This window comes from Corvus kubaryi, unplaced genomic scaffold (assembly GCF_017639235.1).
Source record: "Corvus kubaryi isolate FWS band 111438036 unplaced genomic scaffold, C.kubaryi_AGA036_p1.0 37334, whole genome shotgun sequence".
NCBI classification, from domain to species: domain Eukaryota; kingdom Metazoa; phylum Chordata; class Aves; order Passeriformes; family Corvidae; genus Corvus; species Corvus kubaryi.
In genome coordinates, this window is record NW_024581108.1 from 24,955,167 (window position 1) to 24,976,327 (window position 21,161).

The 21,161-nt window shown below is 45.8% G+C and overlaps 4 protein-coding genes across 6 annotated transcripts in view; 2 read left to right on the forward strand and 2 right to left on the reverse strand.

The window, feature by feature from the left end:
- Positions 1 to 1,370: 1,370 nt before the first annotated feature.
- On the forward strand, positions 1,371 to 3,092 carry DYNLT5 (dynein light chain Tctex-type family member 5). The gene is made up of 4 exons (XM_042030954.1): positions 1,371 to 1,475; positions 1,552 to 1,676; positions 2,180 to 2,366; positions 2,660 to 3,092. Exons 1-4 carry the CDS (start codon positions 1,439 to 1,441, stop codon positions 2,692 to 2,694), a joined length of 384 nt encoding a protein of 127 aa, XP_041886888.1. The 5' UTR covers positions 1,371 to 1,438; the 3' UTR covers positions 2,695 to 3,092.
- Positions 3,093 to 3,131: 39 nt separating this feature from the next.
- On the reverse strand, positions 3,132 to 5,590 carry INSL5 (insulin like 5). Its single transcript, XM_042030953.1, has 2 exons — positions 4,592 to 5,590; positions 3,132 to 3,388 (listed from the first exon to the last, which is right to left on the reverse strand). The coding sequence occupies exons 1-2, from the start codon at positions 4,764 to 4,766 to the stop codon at positions 3,153 to 3,155; spliced, it is 411 nt and encodes a 136-aa protein (XP_041886887.1). The 5' UTR covers positions 4,767 to 5,590; the 3' UTR covers positions 3,132 to 3,152.
- Positions 5,591 to 6,370: 780 nt separating this feature from the next.
- On the reverse strand, positions 6,371 to 19,584 carry DNAI4 (dynein axonemal intermediate chain 4). 2 transcript variants are annotated; one of them, XM_042030948.1, is made up of 17 exons: positions 19,460 to 19,584; positions 16,963 to 17,107; positions 16,249 to 16,322; positions 15,473 to 15,570; positions 15,186 to 15,315; positions 14,408 to 14,547; positions 13,216 to 13,371; positions 12,525 to 12,689; positions 11,958 to 12,193; positions 10,788 to 10,874; positions 9,990 to 10,141; positions 9,198 to 9,355; positions 8,933 to 9,054; positions 8,226 to 8,324; positions 7,617 to 7,846; positions 6,846 to 6,996; positions 6,371 to 6,524 (listed from the first exon to the last, which is right to left on the reverse strand). In XM_042030948.1, the coding sequence occupies exons 1-17, from the start codon at positions 19,489 to 19,491 to the stop codon at positions 6,480 to 6,482; spliced, it is 2,220 nt and encodes a 739-aa protein (XP_041886882.1). In that variant the 5' UTR covers positions 19,492 to 19,584; the 3' UTR covers positions 6,371 to 6,479. The 2 variants fall into 2 exon arrangements, with proteins under 2 accessions (XP_041886882.1, XP_041886881.1); XM_042030947.1 differs by having other exon boundaries at positions 15,186 to 15,321; positions 19,460 to 19,583.
- Positions 19,585 to 19,651: 67 nt separating this feature from the next.
- The window catches only part of MIER1 (MIER1 transcriptional regulator), a 32,090-nt gene continuing 30,580 nt past the window's right edge, over positions 19,652 to 21,161 (forward strand). Inside the window, exons 1-2 of one of the 2 annotated variants that reach the window (XM_042030950.1) lie at positions 19,652 to 20,004; positions 20,131 to 20,223. Coding sequence is in view for 1 of the 2 variants with exons in the window: in XM_042030949.1 (XP_041886883.1) it covers positions 21,021 to 21,029 (9 nt within the window). In the remaining variant the exon portion in view is untranslated. Of the gene's footprint in view, positions 20,005 to 20,130; positions 20,224 to 20,899; positions 21,030 to 21,161 lie in introns of those variants that run through there. The other variant, XM_042030949.1, reaches the window with a different exon arrangement.

The window sequence follows — 21,161 nt, forward strand, 5'->3', positions numbered from 1 at the left end:
CAGAGAAAAAAAACCTATAAAAGACGTACAGGTTTGTTGCACAGGGACTACTGCAGCGAAGCTTTGTATTTGACCACTGGTAATATGAATGTGTTGTATTGACTTGTTGAAGATAATCATGAAACAACATATTTTAAATGTTACTTGCCTTATAGATTAGAGTACGACTATGTGGATATCATTTTTGTAAATACTGTTTTTTATAAATGTCTCTCCTCCATCCTCCCCGTCACCCATTTCACTGACTCTCAAATATGCAATTATTTACCACGCAGAGCATTGTGACAAAGAAATCCCCACGTCAGAACAAAGTTTATTCATTCTATACATAAGAACCACACGAAATACCCAATTGAGTTGCAATTTAAATGTGATTTTTTTTTTTCCTTGAAAATAAACAAAAAAAGTATAACATTCCTTTTTCTGAGTGAGTTTTGCTTCCACATGCAGGAGCACCTAGAGGAGTGAGGCTGGCCCAGAAAAGGGTCCCTTGCCCCAAAAAAAGAGTCCCTGCCCCAAAACCATCATTGTTGCTGGAGTTATGTACAGGGTCCCAGCATGGGGACAGGTCAAGGTTGGCATGTGGGGACACATGAGGATCCACAGGGACAGTGGGGATGGATAGAGCTTGAGGGAATGCATGGGGGGCATGAGGGACCCATGGAGGCCATGGGGACATGTCAGGGCTGTAGGGGCACGTGGGGTCTGTGTGGATCCATAGGGATCATGGCAATCTGTGTGGGCTCTAGGGACCCACGGGCACCATAGGGACCCATAGGAGCCATAGGGACATTTGGGGGGGCTGTGGGAACCTGTGGGGCCATGGGGACCTGCAGAGCTCACAGGAACCCTCAGGAGCCATGAGAACATAAAGGAGCTGTGGGGACATGTGGAGACATGTGGAGTCCATGGGGTCATACGGGATCTTTAGGCGTATGTGGGGACACGTGGGAGCTCTGGGGACCTGTGGGAACTGTAGGGACACAGAGGCACCTGTGGAAGCCATGGGGACCTGTGGAACCTGTAGGGATATGTGGGAACCGTGGGACCCTCTGGGGACTGTAAAGGAATACAGGCACCTGTGGAAAACACGGGGACAGGCGGGAGCCTTGGGAACCTGTAGGGACACACAGGGAGCTGTGGGGGCACCAGGGACTGTAGGACTTTGTGGAAGCCATGGGGACACGCAGGGAGCTGTGGAAGCTGTGGGGACCCGTGGTAGCCACGGGGACCTGTGAGGGCTGCGGGGACACACAGGGACGGGTGGAAACTATGGGGAACCGTGGGAGCCGCGGGAGCCGCAGGAACACGAAGCCGTGAGGATGGGAATGCCGGGGGCCGGGAATGCGGAGGGATAGAGGCGGGGAACGGGAATGCGGCGGGCGGGCCCCGCTCCCGGCGCCGCCGCCCTTCCGCCTCCTCTCCGCGGCTGAGGGCGATGCAGGGCCGGGAAAGCCCCGCCGAGCCCGGCTCAGGTGGGTCTCGATTGCCCCTCCAAAAACCCTCCAGCGCGGCGGCTCTTCCCTCATAAACCCGAGCTTTGCCTCCCAGGGCCTGCCAGGCGCTTCCCGGTGGCGGCGGTGGACGAGATCCTGAGGGATGTGGTGGGGAGCGCCCTGAGGGAGCAGCGCTACGAGGCGGGGCCGTGCCGGGAGGCGGCCAGGGACATCGCGGAGGTGGGGATGTGTGCTTCCCCGTGTGCTTCCAGGGGTGTCACCTCGACGGGTGCCTTGGGGGCTCCCCAAATGTGTCCCCAAAATACCGCTAAGGTGTACAATAAAGGCTGGAGGCGGCTGTCGAGATGCCCCAAGGGTTGCTCAGAGGGCAGTACAGACATATACGAGTTAATGAATAGATTTACAGACTGGTTTGGGTTGGGAGGGACCTCAAAGCCCATCCAGCCTCATCCTTGCCATGGGCAGGGGCATCTTCCACCATCCCAGGCTGCTCCAAGCCCCAATGTCCAGCCTGGCCTTGGGCACTGCCAGGGATCCAGGGGCAGCCCCAGCTGCTCTGGGCACCCTGTGCCAGGGCCTGCCCACCCTCCCAGGGAACAATTCCTGCCCAATCTCCCATCCAGCCCTGCCCTCTTGTCAGTTTAATACCATTCCCCCTTGCCCTGCTGTAAGTCCATCCCCATCTTTGAACATGTATGGATTAACCTTGTTTTTCTCTGCAGGTTGTTAAGGCGCGGGTCAAAGAGCTGGGGGTGCCCAGGTACAAGATCGTGGTGGTGACACACATTGGGCAGCTGGGTGAGCAGAGCCTGCAGATTGGGAGCAGGTGCCTCTGGGATCCTGGGACTGACACATTTTCCTCATTTGTGTTCAAGAACACCTCGCTGTTTGCTGTGGCAAATGTCTATGGTGTGTATTTTGAATAGGGAGGTAGTCGAGTTTAACAGTAGGAGAAATGAATATTCAGCCTAACTCTTCCTGTCTGTGTTGTTAAGAGCATCTGTGAAGGACCAAGGTACTCTCACCTGCTTTGAAATGAGAGCCTCTGGGTGAATGTAATAAGGGTCTTTCCCAGAATTTTCTCTGGGAAGTGGATGTCTGTGATATGTTGTTTTGCACCTGATTGCTGCTTTCAGAACTCTTCCTGTAGGAGAAATATTTTCAGAATATTCCCTGTAAGTAATGTTTTCCCTGTTCTCCAGGAAACATGACTGGAAGTATCTGGATTAGGAAATAAACCATGGGTTTTGCCTGCCTGGTTTTGGGGCTGATGGTCCTAAGTCTCTCCTGGTGCAGCCATTCCCCACTGAGGTAGGGTCTGGCTGACTTTGCTCTGATTCTGAAACCAGACTTTTTGCTACCTGTATTTCCCAGCTGAAACCTGCTGTTAGATTTTCCTGAGCCAGAGAACAAACCTGTCATAAATTGCTTATTTTACTACATTTTAGGTGCCAGGCTGAAACCAGAACAGTAGTTAGTTGGGAAGAAATACTTGTACTCATGACTAAAAGTTTAACTCTAACCCACTGTAAACACTGTGAAATGCAGACAACCTGAAGCCACTTGCTGGTGTGCCCTGTGACATTTAACACCCAAAAAGGGTAAAGCTACAATTAAAGACCACAACTGAACCAACTGAGGTTTACGTCATGATTATTTTAATCCCTGGGAGCTGTGACACCGAGCTGTTGCATCTCAGCACAGGGAGCTGATCTCTCTCCTGCTGCAGCCCACGTTGCAGCAGGATGTGGTGAGCAGCTTGACTGCCTCACGCTTGTTTAGCACAGAAACTTTGCTGGTGTTTTGCAAGTCTTGCTCAGGTTTGACATCCTGGGGTTCTTGGCTGTGGATCCCCAGCCTCTGCTCTGGGTGTGATGAGAAGTCGGCGTCACCCTTGTCCTCGTGTGGGAAATGCTGGGGGTTTTCACTCTCTGTCACAGGAAAGCGAGAAGCTAAAAGTTAGAAGTCATGGAAAGATGAGTAATTTATGCTTTTTATCTTTACTAGAAAGACAGACCAACCTACAGCCAGGGAGCTGAGTGTTACTCTCTGATAGGAGCACCACATCACTGACTCCTCACTGAGAGCAGATGTGTGAGGAACAATCTGTGATCAACGTGGTAAAACCCAGTGGTTTAGGGATTTCTAGTGAAGAGAGTCCCGTGTTGCCTTGAGTCTTACACTGATACATTTGCTTCCCCAGGAAAAGCTGTGATTTGCTGTGTCAGAGGCTGGACCTGTGGGTTTCCTGAAATGCAGGAAATGCAATAAGGTATCATCCAACCCAGGATTTCAAAGTTCTGGGTGTTTCTACAGAAATTACAATTCAGCAGCAGTTGAAACACCTCAGTACAGCTGGGCCTTGTGGAGTCTGTAAAGGTGTAGCAGTTCTCACTTTTTAGAAGCAAGGTTCTTCAACAGACTTTAAGGAGGGGGTTGCCCGTGTTACCAATTTTGTGTTTGTTTAAAGCTGCTGCTACACAAGAATATTCCAAAAATGCAGATGTAGGAAGTGCAGAAAGCCTCTGTTGCTGTCATCTGCCTCAGTTACTTTCTTGTTCTCTATTTATTTTAATCTGTCAGAGTACAAATTTCTAGCAGTGCATGTTGAATTTTCTGACTATCAAATCAAAATTTTCTGAGTATCAAAAAATGTGCTAATAAGTATAAATATACACAGAAACGTGAAGGTACTTAAATTGCAGAGTAACTGTTCAACATATTTTAGTAATAATGTTTTAAAGTTGTAATACAGTTTCTGGTTTCTGGTGGGGAAAGTGAAGACCACAGTAAGACACTTGCACCGACTTCAGTGCAACTTGTCACTGTCACTTGAAATGTGATGGCAGAGAGATTTTCAGTGATAGCCTTGAATCCTGTCGCTCAGGTGAGCTTGGAAAAGCTTGGTCTAAATGATTTTTCTGTAGCGAAATAGCCCAGGAAGCTGAGCCAGACCAGCTGCACGCTGAGGGAACATGAGGAGTTGCAGCTCTTCGCTGGCTGCCTCCCAGCACAGCCCGTGCTGCACGGATTGAGGGGAGCAGGGGATGTGCTGCTTCCCAGTCCCCTTGGATCCCCTTGGATGCCGGTGCAGTGGGCAGGGATGAGCCGGGGATGCTTTAATTGGTACTCACCCCCCAGGTCATGGTGCTCAGTGAGGTGCCTCTTCCAGCGCGAGCCGCCGCACGTGAAGACCACGGCTCTGATGAAGTCTCTCCCGCAGAGCTTCACCGTGTTCCCTTCCCCTTTTCCTTCCTGTGCCAGGAGCAGGAGAACGAGGCAAGCCAGTGCCAGCACCGTGCCCCTCATGCTGCCAACGTGGTGCTTCCCAGCTGGGTGTGGGCAGGGCAGAAGGGAGTGAGTGGGGAATTCTGCTGGAACCTTCCCATTTATACTGACGGTCCATCCACTCCGCTGAGTAACGGCTCACTCTGAGGGTGACTTAATGTTTGCTAAAAACAAATAAACTGCTTGTTTCTGGTCATGCTTGAAGTGCATGAAAATGGGATCTCAGTCAGGTATTAAAGACTTCTTAGGTCTACGTAGCTGCTTTACTGGGAACACCTGAGGTGTAGCATGTTTATGGGGTATGGCTTAGGTGGATGCAGTTAATGTGTGTGCTGCCAGAACAAAAGGGTGTTTATGACGTGATTTGTGCTTAATGGGTTTGGTGTCTGTGTGCCCCACACTGGTGTGTTGCACAGCCTGATGCCCAGTCCTGACTGGGGTCTTTGTGTTGATGATCCCAAAGAAAAAGGGAGCTAACTCCTTCCCGTGATGTGTGCACCTCCTCATTCCCCCACCTTGTTTGCTGGTGACTCTGGATGCTTGTGGGGAAAACCCTGCCAGTACCAGGCACTGCTGAGAAAATCCACTCTGGAGCGGGAGTTTGTGGCATATATAGGTATCCCAGCCAGAATTCCCAGTGTGCCAAGTGATAGGACATGATCCTGCAGCACATGGAGCTGGGTCACTCTGCTCTGGGAGCAGAGGTTGGGTCCGAATTATTGGTTCCTAATGTTGGCTTCAGTGTCTTTATGTTTCCATAAAAATCTGTGCAATACAATGGGTTTAGGAGGAAATTTCTCAGTTACATGGTCAGAAATTCCATGTTTAAGGACAAAATACACGAGGAACTTTGGAGATCTTGAGCCCTTCCTAGCACCACGAGGGTTTTGCAGCACCATAATGTTACAGTTAATTAACTTTCACTGTGTGCAGGGTGGGTTATGATGTGTTACAGCTTGTTTTTTAGCAGTGAGCAAACAGTCATGGGCATGGATGGAAAATACAGGGTGTATTTTGGTCAGATTTATAATAATGATTAACAAATGATTCACCCTAACGAGTGTCTTTCTCTGAAACACACCAAGATGAATTTTATGTCGGGAGCAGTTTGCACGTCCCCTGTCAGATGTGCAGCACACAGAAGGAAGTGGATGTTAATGCATCACAAATGATCCTTAATTCAGTGATGTGTTTGAGTGTTGGGTGTTTATTGTCAGGATAATGAGAGAGGCTGGATGTTCTGCATCTATAAAATACACGTTTCCATACGTGATGTGCTCAGCAGCAGGGCTACAACTTGTGCTTAATCGCTCCTCTGGAGATGCTCCCTATTTCCTGTGGGCAGGAAGTTCCTGAAAATTCTCCAGCTGGGTGGTTTTTTTCTGTTTCTTCTGCTCTGCCCCCAGAAAAAGCCAGCCTAGACAGCCAAATGCTGCCTGCTTCCAACCCGGGGAGAAAAGACCTTGGGGGAAAACCAGAAAGGGATAAAGGCCCCAAGAGGAAAGATAGCCGAGACCTTTCCATGATCAGAATTGCAGAGAAGGCCATCCATGTATGAGCACTGATAGTGCAATGAGGGGACTTCAGGAGGAAATTTAGGGCATTTGAAAGAAGTTTCTAAGCAGTGTGCTTCAAAGAGAAATTTTAATGATTAAAAAAGGATAACCAGTTTATGTTCATACTACAGCAAGTCTTTCCTGCTGTTTCCCAAAGGAGAAGGGATATCAGCTACTGTTAAACAGCTCCAGCAGGAGACACAATGTCACGCAAGGAACCAACCTGGAAAACAAGAGGAAGAGGAGCCGGTTCTTCCTCGGAATTCTGTTAATGCTGTGCTCACCTGTCCTGGAAAACACCACTTTTTGGCAGGCCAGGTTGGGTTGCATTTGTGCTGTCCTATTTGGCAGCATGCAAACATGTATCTTGTTTAAAAAGGCAATGAATTTCCAGTGGTGTGGCAGCAGAGGACCCACCTCAGTTTTAGCCTGGTGCTGGAATTGTGATCCCACCTATTCTGGTGTTCCCTAGTTGGGTGTTTCCCAGAATTGCCTTGCTGAGGAATGCGGCCCCGGGCAGCCCTGGCCCTCAGCACAGCCGTACCTTGGTGCTGGGAGCAGCCAGGTTGTGCAGCTGCCACACTCCCACCTGCCCACAGCTGTCCCCCAGCAGCAGGCACTCGGCGTTCTTGGCAAAGAGGATGGAGCTGAGATTCCCTTCGGGGCTGGCAGCACAGGAGAGCACGGGGTTGAAGCTGCAACCCAAGAATTAACAGGTACCATGCATTTACCAGCTGAAAAGCTGCACATCTCACTTTCTGTCTTCTAGATTATCTCAAAAACCGGGAAGTGAGGCAGTGTTTGGTTTGGGCTCTGCCAGAACAAAAATCCCAGCTGCTGTTAACTAAGATATCCTGCTTGCTTAAAATCTGTCCTAACCTGGAGAGTGGTGGTTAATATTTTCATTATATGAATAATTTGCATTATGTGGCAGGGCTTTGGATCCACCAGGGCTTCACACAGTCAGTAACACAAAATCCAGACCAGCTGGACAAGCCCACAGGTAACTTGAGTCATCTCAACTTCAGACCATCCAATCTTTATAAAAGCAGCTCAGTTTTGTTATTTTTCCTTCTAGCTCTGCCATGGTTTCTGCAGGAAAAGGGCAGTTTATCAGCTCCATGAGGCATCCAGCTCCTCTTCTAACCCCAAATCTCTGGGAGCTACCATTTCCTTTTACACAATGAGTATTTCAAACTGCAGTAGTTTGAGCAAGCAAAGTTCGGAGCTGTAATGATCTGATAAAAACACTGATGAGGAAACAATGTGTGCCAATTAAATTTCAGAATCTTCTTTGAGAAAAGTCATTACTCACATGCTGACACTCAGATCCCAAATCTCCACCCTCCTTTCATTCACTGCTGCGAAGATGAGGGCTGATTTTGGAGCCCACTTGATGTCATGAACAAAAGCTGTGACAGAAGTGAAAGTTAAAAGAGGGGTGTGGGAATCCCGGTGCCATAAAAGGATACTCCAGTCTGCAGAGCAGCTGAGGAACATGTCCGTGCTTGAGGGATTCCAGGCAACTTTGTACACGGGACCCTGCTGGGAGAGAAACAAAACAGAACTTGGTGTTGCTGTAGAGCTACAGAATCTATTCTAGAGCTACCCAGAGATAAGATTATTTAACTGTACAGGCCAATCAGATTTCTGATTGCTGTCTTAAAATAAAACCAGAACTCAAGATTTAAACCAGTTTATAGTACCAGTTTTAGTGAGTTATTTGAAAAAATCCTTTTAGTGTAGAAAGTAATCCTGTAAGACTGTGATACTTTATGCTGTGGGAATTCATTCCTAATATAAGAGAAGAAGTTTAGGTTTCTGTTGTTGCACATATATTTACGAAATATAAGCAAAGAAACTGTTACATTTTTGAACTGAATTGAACAGTTCCTGCTGTCCTTGTTTACAGTGTATCACTCACCTTATGGCCCCTGTATGTCCCCAGAATCTGCTCCTGGCCTGAGCAGGAGCACAGGTGGATGTGGCCCTCTTCTGTTCCAGCAAGAAAAATATCAGTGTCCTGAAAGAAAGGGAAAAGGAGCTTAGGCTGGATGAATTTATCACTCATGCAGAAATCAGCCAGGGCTGGATGAGTTCAGAGCCAGTGCTCTGCAGAGCCAAGGAGGAGCTCCTGTGTGGGGGGGATAAAGGGGCCCACAACGTTGGACATTTGCTGGGTGTGTTCTCCGTCAATGCACAGTTTATGCTGGAGCTTTTGACTCCTGAAAAATCTTGGATTTTCAGCAATCCATGTGGAAAACACATGTATTCTTTGAGTGCTCTGTGGAGGAAATACTCAGCTGGATGAAGAGAAGCACAGCTGAGTCCTGGACGTGGGAGGTGTTGAACAAATTCTCCCAGCCTTGGCCAACACACAGAGGGGAATGTGCCCCAGGGCCCGTCCAAGGAAATGTAGCATGGCTGGGAGGACAGGGCTTGTTCTACCATTTCACCCAGCTGGGGTAGCTCTTAGTAGCTAGGAAGCAATTTATTTCAAAATTAATATGCTTTAAATGCCAGTGCCAAGTCCCTGGCTAGTTCCCATTAAAGCAGCTCCAGCTGAGCATCCCTCCTCTGCTGCAGTTATCCTGGGTAATACTTCAGCCAGGATGGGCTTTCTGAGCCTACCTCTGGGTGGAAGTCGAAGCACATTCCAGCTGCCTGTTGAGATATGGGAGCTTCACTTTTCCTTTCTCTCTCACCTGGTAATTTTTTCTTCCTGCTTTGTGTTCGCTTGATTGTCATCACATCTGTGCAAAGAGCAAAGGTTGTGTCAAACAGGTGTGAGGAACTCGTGCTGCTTTGCAGTGCCCAGCAGCTCTTAAATGTTTTGTTGGATAACTGGTGTGAAGAATGTCAGCTGAAATCAAAGAGAGCAGTTTCAGGTGCTCACCAAAGCAATCCAGCCTTTGCTGTATGAACCACTGGGTCATTCGCCCATCTCCCGAGATACACATCAGTCTCTCTTTCTTGTCACCTCCTGTCGCACCTCTGTCCTGTTCCACCCACCTCAGCTGCCACACAGGACCTGTGTGTTTATTTAGGGATGCACTGGGACAAAAAAAAAATGCATGTGGTAAATCATATATGAGCAAAGACAAGGCAATATATTTCAAAAATAATTAAGCTTCCACTTTGTAATGAGCGTTAAGTCTTAGGACAGAAGTGTTTAGCTTTTCTTTTAAAAAATGGTCTGAGCATTGATTGTTTTCTCCAGGAAAATGTCTCCTTTATTAAACATGTTTGATAATCAGTTTCAGGGCACTGGTTTATGTGCTGCCACCTTTCAGTAACACCTGCACCATGAAATCAGTCTGCACCTTGCAGGAGAGTTCCTGAGACCTGGGAGCTGCCCTTAGGGCAAGTGTTTCCCTCATCACCCTCCCATCCCCTCTCTCATTTTCTTCTTAATTCCTGCTCACCCCTCACTTATTCTGATGTTCTTTCCATTTTTGGCAAGAGGGATCAGAGAGAAAGCACCAAAAGCTACCACTGGTCTCCTGTAAGGATTTGTTGTCCAGGGTTGGATTGTCCTAGTTAGGACATGGAGTAGAAATGATAGGTGGGGTAACTTGCTGCAATTCCTTAAAAAACTGAGGGAATGGGACTCCTTTGTTGCCCCTTTCCCAGGTTTGCTCGCTCAGAGGTGCCCCAGGTGGGAGGAGGTGGGAGCTCCCAGCCTGACCTGCTGTCCAGCAGCGCGGCGGCGTTCCGGCTCCGGACGTCGTAGATGGCCACGTGTCCATTGGCCATCCCAACTGCCAAGAGATTTGGGCTTGCCAGGGAAAAATCCACAGCAGTAACACCGTGCTCGCAGCGGAAAATGCGCTCTGGCCACTGCCCAGGAGAGAAATACAACCATGTTGTGAGTTGGGTTATTATTCACCTCTCTTTTCTTAACACTGGGCACTAAATTTCTGCTGGAAAACTCAAGTGGTGGTGGCCACAGCGACCCGAAATTATTCTCTATTCTGACTGGCTCCTTGTATTTCTTGCTGCAACTGACAAAATTAGGAAAAAGATTGTGCAGAAATATGACACTGGAAAGTAGGTGAGGCTACTGCTCCAAACTAAATACCTAAAAATGTCTATGGTGACAGCAGGGAATCATGAGAGTATTTGATGTGGTAAAGATACATCAGAAATTTGACTCTGCCTGGTTTAAATTAGTCTAATACAGTTTTAGCCAAGAGAAGTTTGTAGAAGAAATCAAACTGAAGTGTTGTCATTTATGGCAATCAGAGTTTTTTTACTGGGACACTTTGTAACTAAGATTTCCAAATATTTTTTTAATGGCCGGTTTTAAAAGGATCCCTTTTCAGATGGATCTGCAGAGGTGTAAATGTTACATCTATAAATTTTCCTCTCTTTTTGACCGCGTTGTGAGAAGTTAGAGTAGATAATTGCAGTTAAAAGGGAAACAAAGCAGAAATTGTGCAGAGAAAAGCACATTGCAGAAAAAGCAAACAAAGGGGCTCGTTACCATGGGGTTCTTCAGTGACCAACAGCAAGCCAGGCCTCCCTTCTGATCCTGAGAAACAAACTCTCTGTAACCAACTGCTAAGAGATCCTGCAAGCACAGAGCAACAGGAATATCTCAGTTCAACTCGAAGCTCAGCAGGACATTTCCACAGGCACCTCTGTGTTAACAGCAGCTCTCAAGGCAAAGTCTGGAGTAACAAAGCTCCTGTCCTATGCAGGGAGAATCACACAGGATATAAAGCAACAGGATACACGTTGTTCTATAACCATATTCTAATGTGCATTATTTAATGGAGTACATAAGAATGCTTCTGGTTTTCTCTCTCAAGGTTGGCTGTAAAAGGAGCTTCAGAGAGCACCTCAAACTCCTGGCTTTTAGCTTTCCACAGTCCAGTGAATTCCCTTCATTGCTTTCCACAGGCAGAAGTAAAAACCAGCAGCAAGTCTTTAGCCTTCAGCTCCATTAATTTTTCTTTCCCTGTACTCAACAAGTAGTTTGTGAAGCTCACACTTTAAAAGGAGCTGTTTGCTTGCCCCGTGTTCTCAAACTGAAGTCTCTAAATGTGTCTAAACTTTTTAATATCTGGAGATCTGGTGTACTAAAAGTATGAAATGGTCTTTATTTTCTTTTTTTCCCTCACTGGGTTCCTGTTTCTCATCCTCAGCTGCCTTTTACCTTTCTTCCATTCATTATTTTTGTTCGGCCATAAGTGAGTTCTGTTGGGAAAACTGAGCTTTACATGACCAGATTAAAGAAGTTTTGGCTTCTGTGCTGTTATTGTGCATCTTCTTTTGAGGAATGCTGCTTTTTCGGGAGGTTACTGTTAGAGACAAAGATGTGATGTCTAAACTATCAGAAATAAACTCCCTCAGTGATAATAAAGTTTAGCAGCAGGGGTTAAATTTCAATTCTAGACCAGACTAAGTCTATTAACATTGCTGTTCAGGGCAAACTGGAGCAATCAATGAAATTCTGAGCCAATTAAAGCCGTGGTGATCCATGTGCAGGGAAAGCCTAGTGCAACCTGTAGATTAAGGCAGCAAGAGTGAGGGGTTGGATGCATCTCTCTGAGATCCCTCCCAGCAAAGCACACCTCAGTCAGGAGTTTATTCCCACCACCAATTGCTTGTCCCAGTTTGGGACCAGCTCAGGAAGGATTTTTTAACTCACAGGGTTCACTTTGTTCCAAGCCATGCTGCTCACGCTGTGACCACTGGTTAAATCACACCTGTATGACCACAGCTGCTCCAGGCTGGGAGCTGCAGCTTCTGCTGGGCTTTGATTTACATCTGACAAAGCTGATGATTTAAAGGATGTTTCCTCTTGCTTTTTCTCATCCTTCTTTTCCTCCTCATCCTCTTCCTCTTCACCTTCTTCCCTGTCAGTGTCTGAGGTAACATCAGGTTCTAAAATGCACAGATGTGGTAGAGTCTGAGTAGAAACATTTCACTTATCCCACTCCAGACATTCACACCAGAAGAAAAATTTGCCTTTTCAGCAAATATTTTGCAGGGGAAAATAAAAGAAATGAAGATTTGAGGAGTTAAGACATCCTAAGTTCTAAAACTGTGACTAAAAGTGGCTGGGGACAGAGCAGACAGCTGGATTGGGCTGGAGCGTGCCAGGTCTGCTGCAGGTGTTTAACGAGTGGGTTTAGCTACCCAGCAAAAAGTGAGGCATTTCTGTGGAAAGTGAGGAATTTATGGCTGGAAAGAGGGCACTGAGCAAGGAACAAACCTATAAGGACAGGAATCTGCCGATAAACTGCAAGTTTGGGCTGAAAAATATTCTCCATGAGAATCCTCTCCATGACAACTAAATCCTGCTTCAGCTTTTCTGATGTTAAGATGGCTTCTGAAAGGCATTCTCTCCCCTCGTGGCTCCTGGCAGGAACAGCACTTTCTGGAATGATTATGGAAGAAGTTGAATCACAGAATCATGGGATATTCCAGGGTGGAATGGATCCATAAGGATCATAGGGTCCAACAGGCCCGTGCTGCCTCATAAGAGATAAATGGGATATAAATGCTTTGAACATGGTAAAACTTCACACAGAAAAATCAAGGGATAAGAATTCTCCTCCACCTGCAAAAAGCAGAGAATTCAAAAAAATACTTTCACTATGAATTTTTTCTTGCTTTAATTTTGTTTTCTTTCATTGCTCAGATACTTCTGGAATTTTTCACAATTGGTGTTTTGCTTCTACTTATTTGAGTACCAGCAAACCTTACCCCCGAGTATTTATCTTCATTTAAGATAATTTCTGATGGCAATGTACAGAGAAGTGCAACCCTGTCCAAGGTTCTTTAGCAAACTCTCTTGCAGGTTCCAGGCAGGCCAAACGTGTTTTACTGGAAGTTTTCCCCACAAATCACGGGGATGTGCCTGTTTAGGAGGATAAAAACAGAGCAGCAATGTAAAATGTTACCTCTGGCAGAAGGGACAGCCACAGCCTGACCGTGCTCTTCAGCTGTGGGAGATTTGCTGCTCTTCTCTTCTGTGTCTGTGGGTTCTTCTGTCTCTGTAGGTTCTGTTTCTGAGGCATCCAGTGAATTGTCAAAGTCCCAGGAAGTCACCATCATCCCTGGGAATGAATTTCCCCGTCACACAGGTCTTTTGTTTTGGTCCTACAGCCCAGCAAAGCTTTGCTGTGTGCTCTACACCCCAACTGCTGGGCTGGGGGGCTTTGGAACCAGCTCTGGTTCCAAACATGTTGGTATTTGAACTGATGGTTTTGATTTAATATTTTCATTTCATCTTTTAATTGCCCTATTTTACAAATTTATATAAAAGGTTGCCTGCCCGTGCTTAATACAGATCATTAAAGCAGATAAAATTCTCTACATCTCCTCCTGTTGTATGATTGCTGCAGCTCCATCAGGGGTTTTTTGGGGTGTGGCTCCCCTTGAGCAGGGCCAGCTCTCACCCAAACCTAGCCTTGATGTGCTCAGGGGTTGGAATGAGCCCTGCTGATGCTCAAGGCACGCAAAAAAGTGGCAAATATCTTTTCAAAACAGATTATTATCTACTTTTGGTGTTTATTCCCTCGTTTTACATACATTAACAGACACAAAATGTTTGGAACAGCTTTGCCCATAATTTTTTTGGTCTCTTACACACAAAAATGCCCCCAGTGAGGCAAAGCTCACCCCGTGCACAACTCACAGATTCCTCTACAATGGTTTTTAGAGCACTGAGGTTGTACATCCCGTAAAATTGCACTGAGCCTGCCAAGGTGTCCTGTGCTCCCCAAGGTTTTAAATCTCCTGCCACAGGTTCTCTTCTTTGCATTGTGGCCAACAGAAACAGAAACCTGAAAAGTCAAGGGGGCAGAAAGGGAACTGTGTCCTTTGCTATTTCAAGGGAAGAGGTGAGGATTAGCTGGACAGCACTGAGGCAGGCAGGGCACAGCAGCTCTCTGGGAGCATTAATAACGATTTTATTGCAATGGATTCAGTGTTCCAGCACCAAAATCAAGATTTAGGAGGGGCAGAAACGGCCACCACAAACCACACTGTCCTGTCTGAACTTAAAGCTCTGGAAGTGGAAGTCGAGGAAACATCTCCTGCTTAGAGATGAAAGTAAAAAATCCCTTTTCTCAGTATCCTGCCCAGGTTTACCTTTCCCTGCCACGGTGATTGTCTCACATTGCACCTCCTTGGTTTTGGCAGCTCCAGAGATGGTTTGCACCATTTTTTCTTCAAAGTACTCACTGTCAATTTTAGCTTTGCAAATCTCCACATAAATCTTATTCCTCTCCCTGGAAAACAAAGGAAACACTGGGAGCTGACTCCCTGGAAAAAATTTGCCTGGAATTCTCAGTGTCTTTAACCAGGAGTTGATCAGGAGAGGCTTTTCCATGTCTTAAATTTCCAGCTTTTTGGATTGCTGGATGTTATTTCAGCAGCTCTTTCTGATGTTTGTGATGCTGCTCTAAAACAGGAATGGTCTGTGGAGAACAGAACCCAAAACCAGCAAAAATCCCTACTCCAGCTGCCTGTGAACTTTGGGGGAATGCAGAGTTCAGAGCTCCCATCACTCAGGAGGGAAAGGCACAGCATCAAGAGACAAAAAGGAAACTTCTCCTTTTTCATTTCAGCATTTCCACCAAAGTTATGGTAGTTCAGGGAGGACCCAGGGGAGCTGCCTGCTATGTTTAACTCTTCTTAATTAATAAATAATTAGAAGCTACACACAAGAATCAATGCAGCAGTTTGACATTTCTTACTGTCTTGGTGAAAATGTAATTATCACCCTCCTCCATCCCTGGATTTTCCTAACCTGCCATCATTTTTCAGTGGAAGGGAGTAAGAATTTCATCAAGAATGTGGAGCTGTAAGAAATGGAGTCTCATCCAAGAGGCTTTGCACACAGAGAAACAGGTGCCAGCTGACTTACAGAACTCTCCCAGCTTCCTCTGCCTCCGTGGACAGCACAGCAGTTGGCAGATCCAACATCCAGAGCGTGTCTGTCTCTGACAGGTAAATATCCACCCTCTGCTCCAGCTCTGCTTCTGTCAGGGCTGCTTCTACACCTGAAACACCAGGGCAACAAACAAGACCTTTTCTGCTCTAAATTAAAAGAAGACAAATTAATTCTCTAAGGGCTCTAAGGCCCTGGGCTGGCTCAGGGTCTCATAAATCCCAGAACGGTTTAAATTTATAATTATTTGGTGTGTTCTTTACCAGACAAGCTCAAAGTTGGGTCTTGTTGAGGTTCTGGTTCATCTAAACCAAACTCAGTTGTCAATAAGTTCGATATCCAAGTGCTGCTTCCATGTGTCCTTCAGGGACAAGAAACAAGCAGAAATTGTCACCAAAAAAACTAAAAAAAGTGTTTATCTTCAAGAGATATTTTGTACTTTTAAGTCATTTTAAATGTATATTTGCTCCTGGTTGATATCCCAGCCCCTGGGATTATCCTTTGGAAGAGCCAGTCTGGGAAACATGGCAAAACCAGCAATCACTTCATCCCAGAAATCAATATTTACAATTGTAATTATAAATCATAAATCATAAATAATTACAATTATTTCTTGCATTTTGATAATGATGTGGCTCAGGACTTTTCATTTAAAACACCAATAATTATTTACCCTCTGTGCAATACTTAAATGAGTTTGTCAGCCCAAAGTCCACTGACTGTTTTTTTCCCTCTGTGCTGGATTTTGTAAATCAAAGTATGTAGTGAAACACAATTTAGGAGTTTTAACTCCAAGTTTTTTGTTGAAGAGAATTTTTGCAGATGGATGCACATAATCACACAGAGGTAACTTCCTTAAATCATATTAAAACAGAGAATTCTTATTATGTTAACAATATTTTGTTAGTAGAACTGATACTTTTAATATTTTAATTTGCTATTTTAATGGATGCATTTTTTAATTTTGCATAAAAGGTTGGCTGCACTTAATAAATATCACTAAAACAGATAAAATACTTTAAAAGAAAGCTTTTCTTGCCTGGGTACAGCAGTATTTGAGTCTGGCTGGAAGAGGGGGTGGGGTGTCACGTTCTTGCCTTCATCATCAAAAACCTGAAGAAATATTTAAATAATCAGGATAATTTCCCTGTGTTCCCAACCCAAGCAACAGGGAGGGCACTTGGAAGGGGTTTCCTGCAGGGACCAGCTGGAGTTTGCTGGGATTCTTTGGGAAAAGCCCCATTCCTGTCATTGCCAGACCCACTTGTCCTGCTTCTCCCTGTGGCTTTTCCAGCTCATTTATTCCATAATGACCACCAAGGGTGAATTATTGATTCTGACTATTCCAGTCCAATTAACAGTGCAGCCAAATAAATAAGATGAACAATTACACATTTTTTTATTGACAGCATTTAAAATACTTTAGTGCAGGAAGGTCAGTGAGGTGTTTAAATGATTCCCAGGTTGTATCTTTCGGGAATCTTTGGGGGTTTGGGTGAAGACATGGAGGTGCTACTGCTGAAATAAGTTCCAGCTTAGAAGTGTTAATTATTGTGAAGCTCTGGCTGCCCCTGGATCCCTGAAGTGTCCAAGGCCAGCCTGGAGCACCCTGGGATGGTGGGAGCTGTCCCTGCCCATGGCAATGGGATGAGCTTTGAGCTCCAAGCCAGCCATGCCAGGGTTGTGCCGTTTTCCTGCAGGTGGATTCTGGCCTCTTCCCACCTTTCCCAAGGGTGCTCATGGATCATCTCACCTGCACAGCTCCCTGGCTGCCCACCAGGACCCCCCTGCGCGCGGCTTTTCCCTCGGAAGCCGTGGAAGTTCTCCGGGAATTCAGGGCCTTGGTGCCGGTGCTGCCTCGGCGGAGGAGGGGGGCACATCCCACTCCTGCTCCTGCCCTGGAATCACCCACAGGGACCCTCAAAAACCGGGAGAACCCACCCAGGCAGGGCCTTGGCGGGAAGGATTGCACTAAACACAGCGGGATGGGATGGCTGAAGAGAAAGGGCCATCAAATAGAAAGGGCTGCCATGGTTAGAACGTCACTGTTAACCCCACTCGCAGCCTCTCTGCAGAGCAGGCGTGGGGCTGCTGCAGGGCCAGTGCCTGGGAGGGCACCTCGTGTTCCTAAAAATGGCAATATTTCTACAAAGTTCTACTTAGAAAGTCTCCAACTGAAGCTAAAGGGTTTCACCGTTTATTTATTACCACTCCCAATTTATTGTAATGCGCTACGTGCTGCCAATTATTGTAAAGGATGTAAACCAGCTATAATGAAGGATTTTTACAGCTCCTTCTACATGATCATTTATTATATGGAACCAATTATTGTAAAGAATTTTTTCAGCTTCTTATACATTTATTTATGTAACCAGTTGTTTTAAAGGATTTTTACAGCTCCTTATACAATTTATTATATGTAACCATTTATAATAAAGGATTTTTACAGCTCCTCATACATTATCATTTTTTATTTGTAACCAAGTATTTTAAAGGATTTTTACAGCTCCTTATACATTTATTTATTATATGTAACCAATTGTTTTAAAGGATTTTTACAGCTCCTCATACCTTATCATTTATTGTATGTAACCAATTATTTTAAAGGATTTTTTCAGCTTCTTATACATTTATTTATTATATGTAACCAATTGTTTTAAAGGATTCTTACAGCTCCTTATACATGATCATTTATTATATGTAACCAATTATTTTAAAGGATTTTTTCAGCTCCTTATACATAATCATTTATTATATGTAACCAATTATTGTAAAGAATTTTTTCAGCTTCTTATACATTTATTTATTATATGGAACCAATTATTTTAAAGGATTTTTTCAGCTCCTTATACATTTATTTATTATGTGTAACCAATTATTTTAAAGAACTTTTACAGCTCCTTATACAATTTATTATATGTAACCAATTATTTTAAAGGATTTTTTCAGCTTCTTATACATTTATTTATTATGTGTAACCAATTATTTTAAAGGATTTTAACCATTGATAGTAAAGGATTCTTACAGTTTCTTATGTATTATAATTGATTGCATTGCCAATTATGTCAAGGCAAGTAAACCACTTCATAATAAATGTAATAATATAATAAATAAAGCATTTTTCATCATTTATTTATCTATCATAACTCATTATGTATTGTGACTTATTACAGAATGTAATTTATAACATATTATAATTTATTATATATTACCAATTATTTTATAATTATATTTATATATTATATAAAATAATATAAATATATAAATTTATAAAAATTTAATATAAATATAATATATATTATATATTATATATATTACATATATAATATATATTTTTATATAAATATATATATTATATATTATATATATTATATATATTATATATATTTTTATATAAAAATATATTTATATTTATATATAAATATAATATAAATATTTTATATATTATTTTATAATAAAGGCTTTTTATCCTTTATTTATTATAACTTATTAGATATTATGATTTATTATAGAATATAAGTATAATGTATTAGACATTATAATTTCTTATATATCACAAATTATTTTAAGGGATGTAAACCATTTATAAGAAAAGTGCAGCCATTTATTATAATTATATATATAATAATTAATTATAATATAATTAATATATAATAATTATATATTATAATTATTAATAATAATTAATTACCAATTATTGTAAAGGATTTAGACCCTTTATAATAAGGGCTTTTGACTATTTATTTGTTATAACTTCTTATGCCTTATAATTTATTATAGAATATAATTTATTATATATTACAATTCATTATATATTGCCCATTCATTTAAAAATGTAAACCATTTATAATAAAGGCTTTTTACCATTCATTTATTATGCCTTAGTATAGAATATAATTTATTGCATATTATAATTGATTACATCTTGCCAATTATTTTAAGGGATGTAAACCATTTATAATTAGGGGTTTGGACATTTATGTAGTTTATTAAACATAATTTATTATTATGTTTTATTATAGCATATAACTTATTACATATTTTAAATTATTATATATTACTCAGCATTTTAAGGGACGCAATCCATTTATAATAAAGGAAATTTTTCCATTCATTAATTATAACTAATGATATATTATAATTGATTATGTATTATAATTTATCCTCTATTCCCAGGCATTTTAAAGGCTTTGAAGCCTTTTTGATTTCAATAACTTTGAAGTTTAGGCCCGATCCGGCCGCTCACTCACGGCGAAGGCCGCGGCCCGGCGGGGCTCGTCATGGCGTCGCACCGTTACCATGACAACGCCGCCCAAGACGCGGCGCGGCGATTGGCCGCCAGCAAGGACGCCGCCGATTGGTCGCTGCGCGGTGCGCGGGCCGCGCTGTGCTCGCGGCCGCAGCCCCGAGCCGTCCCTGGGCCCCGGTTCGGGTCCCGCCCCCGCCCCGTGTCACCGAACCAGCGCTGCCCGCGCCCGCCGCGACACCGCCCCGCCGGCGGCTCGGCGTTCCCGCGGGGCTGCAGCGCCTCGCTCGAGGGTTCACCCCTGAGTCAGCAAAGTCGCGCCCGCGGGTTCTTTCGGCACCGCCCGCAGGGACCGTGTGAGGGTTGGGGATGCGGCTCCTCGGCGGAGGCGCCGGGCGTGCGTGAGCCGCGCGGCTCTGCAGGGGCACGGCCGAGGCGTTTAACACAACCCAGGGACGCGGTGTCCTCGCTGTGACAGCAGCCGCGATGCCCGACGGGCGCGCCGGGCGCTGCCCCGCGCCGGCCCGGGGACAGCGCTGAGCCGGGCAGGTGAGGCACCGGGGCTGCAGGGAGGACACGGTGAATTTCCACTGGTTTTGGATCTTTTCTCTGCTTATTTGGGGTGGTTTTTTCGGGTTTTGTGTTTAACCTAGAGTTATTATTGTGTCACCCAAGGGCCTCACGCCCAGCAGGAGCCCCCGTTCCCCGAGGACCCCCTGTTCGCCTCACGGCCGATGAGACACCCCCCGCGCCTCTGCGGCTCCCCGCGTGAGTACGGCGGCCGGGCGGGAGGGGGGCAGCGGCACCGGCACGGCGAGCGAGAGCGGCGCGGGGCGATGCTGTGGAGCCGGTGCCGGCGGCGGGCGGGGCCGGAGGGCACCGCCGGGACCGTGAGGGGCCGCGGCGAGCGGGAGCCTCCGCGCTGGCCGGGGCGTGGCCTGGGCAGTGAATGACATCAAAGGGGGCGCGGCCGGTGGCTTGAGTGACACGTGAGGGGGCGTGGCTTGTGCCGAATGACATATAAGGGCATGAGGGGCCGCGGCGGGGCGGGGGCGTGGCCTTGCGGTGTGAGTGACAGGCGGAGCGTGTGCTCTCGGTGACAGAAGAGGGGGCGTGGCCTGCGCGCTGAATGGCAGGCGGTGGGGAGCGGGCTGCGCTTTGATTGACATGTAAGGAGGTGGCCTTAGACCTTGATTGACAGATGGCGGCTGCTCCCTGAGTTACACAGGCGCTCTGCCTGTACCAAGTGACATGCGATGTGCCTGAGTGACGCGAAGGGGGCGTGGCCGCCACCCTGATTGACAGGTCGGGCCAGCGCTATGTGACATGCGAGGGGGCGTGTCCTCCCGTTGACTGACAGGCGCGGTGGGCGTGGCCTCCGCTGACTGACAGCGGCCGCACGCACCCTGTCCGCTTCCCGCGGTGCGCGGTGACGTCGTGCGTAACGTGGCCACGCCCCTCCCGCCCCGCCGCTCCCGGTCCCGTCCCCGCCGCTCCCGCCGCTCCCACCGGGACCCGGCGGCGCTTCCCGGCGATGTGACCCTTTCCCGGGAATACCAGCGATCATGGCTGAGGTGAGAGCGGTGGGGGCTTGCCCGGGAACTTGTTGCGCGGGGCCGTAAGTTTGTTGTGGGGACCGGAGGCCCGCGGGCACCGGCGGTCCCGCCCGTACCCCTCAGGGGCCTTCAGCCCCCGGGACGGCCCCG

Excerpts from the sequence above, each read along its gene's own strand:
- DYNLT5 (XM_042030954.1), top strand. The coding sequence starts at position 1,439 with ATGCAGGGCCGGGAAAGCCCCGCCGAGCCCGGCTCAG. Across the intron at positions 1,677-2,179 it reads CGGCCAGGGACATCGCGGAG|GTTGTTAAGGCGCGGGTCAA; the intron begins GTGGGGATGTGT and ends TTTTCTCTGCAG. Across the intron at positions 2,367-2,659 it reads TGCTGTGGCAAATGTCTATG|GAAACATGACTGGAAGTATC; the intron begins GTGTGTATTTTG and ends CCTGTTCTCCAG.
- INSL5 (XM_042030953.1), bottom strand. The coding sequence starts at position 4,766 with ATGAGGGGCACGGTGCTGGCACTGGCTTGCCTCGTTCTCCTGCTCCTG. Across the intron at positions 3,389-4,591 it reads TGAGCACCATGACCTGGGGG|AGAGTGAAAACCCCCAGCAT; the intron begins GTGAGTACCAAT and ends TTCCTGTGACAG.
- DNAI4 (XM_042030947.1), bottom strand. The coding sequence starts at position 19,491 with ATGACGAGCCCCGCCGGGCCGCGGCCTTCGCC. Across the intron at positions 16,323-16,962 it reads GCAGCCAGGGAGCTGTGCAG|GTTTTTGATGATGAAGGCAA; the intron begins GTGAGATGATCC and ends ATATTTCTTCAG. Across the intron at positions 9,055-9,197 it reads GCAAAGGCTGGATTGCTTTG|ATGTGATGACAATCAAGCGA; the intron begins GTGAGCACCTGA and ends CTCTTTGCACAG.